This window comes from Numida meleagris, chromosome 26, assembly GCF_002078875.1.
Source record: "Numida meleagris isolate 19003 breed g44 Domestic line chromosome 26, NumMel1.0, whole genome shotgun sequence".
Taxonomy (NCBI): domain Eukaryota; kingdom Metazoa; phylum Chordata; class Aves; order Galliformes; family Numididae; genus Numida; species Numida meleagris.
In genome coordinates, this window is record NC_034434.1 from 3,253,830 (window position 1) to 3,260,038 (window position 6,209).

Consider the following 6,209-nt stretch of genomic DNA (forward strand, 5'->3'; position numbering starts at 1 on the left):
GGGGGGGGCGGGGGGGGGGGTTGCACACCCACCACGTTGCACCGGCGCTCCCCACCGCCGAACGGGGCCGCGCGCCCCATTGCATCACAAGCGGGGGTCGGGGGAATCCCCCCCAATCCCCCCCTGCTGCGCGGGGCCGCGGGGCGGGGCCTCCCCCGCGCCCGATGGAATTTTCCACTCTCCGCCGCCGCGCGGGTTCCCGTTGGCCCCGCCCCCTCCGCGCGCCACCCCCCGAAGCCCCGCCCCCTTCCCGACGGGCCTCGCGGCGGCAAGATGGCGGCCGCCATGGCGGCGGGGCTGGGCCGGCTGGGCCGCGGGGTGCGTGCGCTGTGCGGGCCGCTAACGGGGCGGGGGCTCAGGAGTCGTGCGGGGAGCGGCGTGGGGAGCCCCGAGGAGCTGTGGGGACGGGGTCGGCTGTGGAGCCGGGCGGGCGGAGCGGAGGAGAGCGGGTGGCAGGCATGGGCAGGGCGGCTGGGCCTGGTCACCTGCCTTTCCCCACCCTTCCCCAGCTTCCCTACCCCTCGTTCCCTTCTTCCCCCCTTCCTTCCCTTCTTCCCCCCTTCCTTCCCTTCTTCCCCCCTTTCCCTCCCCTTCCATTTTCCCTCTGTTCTCTTGGCTGTGCGTTCCCTCTCCCAGCCCGGTTCTGTGTGAGGTGATGATGGCAGTTCTGTGCTCTGGAATCTCTCATGGTGTTGGTGTTGTTTCTTGCCCGTTGGGCTCGGCCCGTGCTATGTTGTTTCTCTTCCTTAGGCCGTGGACTCGCTGCTGCGTCCCCCCAGAGCTGTTCCAGCCTGTCTTGTTGTCCCCGTGAGGACGAGGCGGAGACATTTTGTCCCCGAGTGGGCCTGGGAACTGCCCCCTAAAGCAAAGGAGAAGAGGCTCCAGTCTTTGGCCAGGGCACTTCCTGAGGATCGCATGGAACGGGTCTTCTACTTGGCCTGCACAGGTGGCAGCTTGCTTTGGTCTTTTTGAAAGGGCACAACTAAGGCAGAGTAGAAGTACTGTGACTGCGCTGACAGTATCTGTCTGCAGCAAAATGAATGACTGGCTCTGCCCTGGGGGAGCGATAGCAGCTGCCCTGGTGCTGTCAGCCCTGTGTCCCCTGTTGGCCTCTTTGTACCCAGGAATAGCATGGCAGGCTGCAGTTCTTGCTGTTGATTGTCTTATCCTCATACCTCAGGGCTACGTGGAACAGGAAAACAGGCAGTGTAGCACAGCTTGTCAGCAGTGAGAGGTGCCCCTGTCATTTCTCCCTGCGCTCTTATTTCATCCGACAAATGTTTTCAGGGAGGAATCCTGCTTCTCTAGCCCCCAGCAGCTGGGGTGCTGCCTCTTTGTTTCCTTGATTCCCCTCCTGATCTTCCTTCTCTCCCATGCAGCTGATATTATAGACCCTTATGTCCCTCCTGAGGGCGATGCCCGCTTGACTTCCCTGTCCAGAGAAGGGCTGAAGCAAAGAATGGAGAAGCTGAAGCAGACTGCTGCCTCTCAGCTCGCGTACGTACCTCCTTTTCAATTAATCTGTAGTGCTGAAGTTTTGCTCAGTTTTGTCTTGCACTAGAACTGAGTAATACAGCTGTCATCATCTGAAATGCCGAGGAGATGTTCTTCATTTGCTCAGAGCTTTTTCTTGTCTTTTCAGCCTGCGCAAGGTTAAGGATCACGATCCAAATTTCAGCACTAAAACTTTCCCGGAGATGGCACAGGAAATATTTATTGAAGCTCACAACAATCTGGCAAAGTAAGACCCATTCTGACCGACAGGATTACGTAGGGTTTGCTTCTCTTTGCTTACATGCTCTGGTTTTCTCATCTTTCTAATCCTTGTCCCCCTTTTGCAACAAGTGCTTTACCTTGTGCTGCCCCCATCTCTGTGAAGAGGAGGTAGCTTTGGAGGTTTGGGAGGTACACTTGCTTTTCATAATGAAAATCAAGTTGCAGAAAACTCGTCTTGACCTGACTTGAAAAGGAGATGAGCTGATGCACCACTAGGTGTTATCAGCAGATGAGTGTGTGCTCAGTGCTCAGCATCGTGCCACAGGGAATGGTTTGGATGTGAGATGATATTCCACTGACTTGCTCCACTTTCTAGTAATAGAACACGTTTCAAAACTACATCGTTCTTGGGTACAATTCCAAACATCAGCAAAACATTTAGACCACAGCTGGCTTCCAAGGGATGTTGTCACGTCTTCCCCTGAAGTCTTCCAACCAGCTTGCATTCTGACTTTGTGCTGAGATCATAGCTGAGAATCTCACCTTTTCTGCTTTGCCAACGGGCTGTGAATCTTCTGGAGAAGCAGGAATTTGTGAGTAAGCCTCTTCACAATGCCTGTATTTGAGTAACTGGGTGTGTTTCACTTGCAGTTTTAACAAGCAGAAACTTCACTCCCTGGTAACAGAGCGCTGCTACCCGGTAAGTGTTTATCAGGATGTTACAGTTCCTTGATCAGGTTTAGAGAACCTTAAAGACTGTGGAAGGGATGAGAAATGATCTCCTTTTTTTTCTCACCCAAATACAATAAAGACAAAACAGGAAGGCAAAGCACAAGTCTGAGGAGTAATGCAGCATTCATTCAGTACCTGTATATAGCAGTTTGCCTGTTCAGTTCACATCCTAACGAAGTTGATGTGCTGACTTATTTTTTTTCTTTGCAGGACATGGTCCGTGGCAACAGGTACAAAACCATCCGGTGGAGTTTCCTGGAGTCACTGGAGCCTCCACGAGTGGTTCACATTCGATGCACCAGCATCGTGAACCAAGGCAACCTGTATGGCCAGGTGACGGTGCGGATGCACACGAGGCAGGTACGTCCCCTCGTGTCCCCCCCCCCCCCACCTCCCCCCGTGTTTCCCTGCTGACTCCAGCTCAGTGCATGTTTCTGTTGGCAGACTCTGGCCATCTATGACCGCTTTGGGCGGCTGATGTACGGCGGGGAGCAGGTGCCCAAGGATGTTCTGGAATACGTTGTGTTCGAGAGGTACTTGGTCAACCCCTATGGCACGTGGAGGATGCACGGCAAGATCGTCCCAGATTGGGCTCCACCAAAGGACCCCATTGTTAAGGTAAAGCCACGAGGCACCAGCGTGGCCTGTGTCTGCAAACTGTGCAGATGCTCTGTCTTCCTTTGTTACTAAAATCAGGCCGTCCTCCCGTGCAAGGCAGCAGCACTGCCAGGACCCCCTGCTCACCCTTCCTCACGCTCTTGTTACAACGGTTTGGAGCTGCTGCACCATGCTGATTTGTGTCCTTGCTGTTTCAGACGGTGATGATTCCTGGCCCAACCTTGGATCCCTCACAAGAGTATGAGGAAATGAAGTAGGAAATTTCAGAGCCCGTACACAGACAGCAGCGCAAACAACCCTGGAGGGGACAAAGCGGGGAACGGCTGCGGAGCCAGTGGGCTGGGCATAGCTGTGCCTTACGTGAGCGGTCAGCAAACAAAGCAGCCTCAGAAATGGACTCCAGTCACTGAAGAATTGCCTTGAAAAAGGAGCAAGAGGGGCTTGGGAGGTGAATCGTGGGAGCTCTGAGAGCTGTGGGGCTGCGCTCCTGGCTGACTCCTGTGCTTGCGTGGCGAGGGCTGCTGGCAGCACACATCTGGGCAGATGTGGGGCGTGGGATAGACCTGGGGGGGCTCTCATTAAAGTTTGCAGCAGAAGCTGTGGGTGATTTCTTTTCCCACGCTTCCCCCATCTGCCCAGATTTCTGGTCCTTTTCTTTTAACAGGCAACAAGCAACAAGCAGGCTTTCAGGCAGTTTCTCCTGGGTGGGTACTGCAGTCAAGAGTCCTGCTGAATGCGTCCTTGTTGCTGGTGAAGCCGAAGCGCAGCGCTGATGCTTCAATAAATTAAACTCGGGACTGGTACATTCAGTGTTTGTGTCCATCAGGGGCAGCAGGCAGCATTTCTCACAGCTGCTGGGCTTTAAAGTGGATGCTCATGAGCCCGGCCGTGGATGTTGCAGGCGTGTAGCTGGCACCCTCCTGCGGACGTTGTGACATTGACAGCGGGCCCTCTGCTTCTGTGTGAGCCTGAAAGCCTCCACCTGCAGAGCTGCCCCTGTTACATGGGGACGGTGTTCAGCGGGAGGGCGGGCAGCGATGGAATCCCCGTCATCTCTTTTTGGAAATCGGGGGGGTGTCCCAACCTGTCTGCCCCTCATGGAGGAACCCACTGCATCGAGGCTTCAGCCCACGCTTGCTGGCGAGCTGAGGATGCAGCAGCAGGGCCAGGAGCAGGAATAGAGCAGCGTGAGCAGCCTGCTGGGTGTCTGCTGTGTGCAATGCAGCGCCCAAGCACGGATAGATGTGGCTGCTCAGACACCACCACGGGCACGGTTCTCCTGCTCAGGTTCTGAATGGAAGGAGGGTGTTTTCCAGGAGGACAACGTTTCCTTCCCAGCCTCGTGCTGTCTCCCCATCGCCTTTGCTGATATTCACACCTCTGTGCCTGAAGCACTGCTGTTCCTGGCTTTCCTTGGCAGCCCCTCTGCTTTCTGCTGCAGCTCTTCCTTGAGCACACCCCATCAAGCAGCCACTGCGAGCGCCCAGGGTTAACATTTATTTCCCATCTGCACGCTTCCTTACACGAATGGGCGATGGACGTTTGGCGCTGAAGATCACAAGGCTCCTCCCGAGGGCAGAGGGAGCAAATGGTGACGGGGTGGTGGGATGAGCCCCGCACCCAGCGCTGCTGGGCTCTGGGCAGCCGCTCTCCTCCACGCTGCACTACGGCTACCCCCAGTTTGCCTCCCCCTGGGCTCACGGTACAGGGCATGAACCACAGCCCCATGATGCTCCGGGCCCTGGTGCCGTTCAGCTCTGAATCTCCGTGGTCCCCAAATGGTTCAGAGCCCGGATCTCCGACAAAGGCAGCAACAAAGGCAGCGTCACCACCCACCCATTGCTGCAGGGTGCCCAGCCTGGCCGGCGCTCACTGCGGCTTCGGTTGATGCTCCCATCCCCATCCACGCGGTGTGGGCAGCTCCCTGAGCCCCGGGGCCAAGCTGAGCCTTCTACTCGTGGTCCCAGGGGCAGACCTCGGCGCTGCCCCCCCCCGCATCCCTCCCTCCCTCCCCGGGGCTGTCCCACGGGCACACGGCGGACGCTCCCTGGGTTGGGCTCCCGGGGGCTGCCGGCCCCTCCTCTGCTTCCCAGGGACAGACCTCGGCTGTGCTGGGCCCGCTGCGCTGCCGGGCTGCGTGTGCTCCCCCCCGTGCCGCGGGCAGGACGCGGCACAGCGCCCGGTGCTCCCCCACCCCGGCAGGGGATGCTCCTTCCCGCTGTGCTTCGGGGCTGCAGCTCTCCTGCCCGGTGCCGGGCTCTGCTGCTTCCCAGGGGCAGATGTCAGCTCTGCTCCCTGCCCTCTCGCACTTTCTGGATGCTTCTTTCCCCGTTGCCGTGCTCAGGGCGGGCTCTTCTGCCCCCACACTCTCCCAGGGGCACACAGCCCCGCGCTCGCTGCTGCTCATCCCTGCAGCTCTGGAAGCATCCGGGCTCTTCTCCTTCCCTGGAGCAACTTCCTCCAAATCTCCCTCCCATGGACAGATCTCAGCTTTGTCCCTGGCTCCGGGCCCCCGACTCCCCCACGGGCAGAGCTCCGTGCTCTCCCAGGGGCACACGGCCCCGCGCTCCGCGCTGCCTCTCTGCTTCGTGGACGCGCTGTCCCCCCTCTCTTTCTGCAGACCCCGATGTGCAGCAGCGCCTTTGCTCACTCCCGATGTGCCGCCCTGAGCCTCTCTCGGTTCCTCTTTCTCAGATGGGGGAGCAGCCCCCTCCCAGGGGCAGATTTCTTCTCTCCCCCCAGAGCTCCCCAGGGTCTCCCAAGGGCAGATCTCCGCCTTTGGGCTCTCGGTGCTGTGGGACACCCCCAGGCTCTCCATGGACCGCGCGGGGCTGGCGAGCGCTGCCTGACGTGTGATGATGCGCTTCACAGCCCCCCCCGAGCTCGGCTTCGTCCTCGGCTGCTCCACAGGGGAGGTGGCCGTCTCCCAGGGGCAGATCTCTGCTTTGCTGACCCCTGACCCCCCCTGTTCTTCCCAGGGGCAGATCTCTGCTTTGCTCCCCCCTGACCCCCCCTGTTCTTCCCAGGGGCAGATCTCTGCTTTGCTCCCCCCTGCCCCCCCCTGTTCTTCCCAGGGGCAGATCTCTGCTTTGCTGACCCTTGCCCCCCCCTGTTCCTCCCAGGGGCAGATCTCTGCTTTGCTC

General features: G+C 58.8%; 2 protein-coding genes across 2 annotated transcripts in view; one reads left to right on the top strand and one right to left on the bottom strand.

Moving 5' to 3' along the window:
- On the top strand, positions 213–3,869 carry MRPL45 (mitochondrial ribosomal protein L45). Its single transcript, XM_021378038.1, has 8 exons — positions 213–318; positions 751–946; positions 1,380–1,497; positions 1,643–1,741; positions 2,368–2,416; positions 2,659–2,808; positions 2,893–3,066; positions 3,264–3,869. Exons 1-8 carry the CDS (start codon positions 274–276, stop codon positions 3,321–3,323), a joined length of 891 nt encoding a protein of 296 aa, XP_021233713.1. The 5' UTR covers positions 213–273; the 3' UTR covers positions 3,324–3,869.
- Positions 3,330–6,209, bottom strand: part of GPR179 (G protein-coupled receptor 179) — a 10,017-nt gene continuing 7,137 nt past the window's right edge. The window contains exon 11 of the mRNA XM_021377623.1: positions 3,330–3,364. Within this exon, the coding sequence (XP_021233298.1) occupies positions 3,330–3,364 (35 nt within the window). The remainder of the gene's footprint in view (positions 3,365–6,209) is intronic.

Bases quoted from the DNA above. Each gene is read 5' to 3' on its own strand.
- MRPL45 (XM_021378038.1), top strand. From the start codon at position 274: ATGGCGGCCGCCATGGCGGCGGGGCTGGGCCGGCTGGGCCGCGGG. The intron at 319-750 runs GTGCGTGCGCTG...TCTCTTCCTTAG, and splicing joins TGGGCCGGCTGGGCCGCGGG to GCCGTGGACTCGCTGCTGCG. The intron at 2,809-2,892 runs GTACGTCCCCTC...TTCTGTTGGCAG, and splicing joins TGCGGATGCACACGAGGCAG to ACTCTGGCCATCTATGACCG.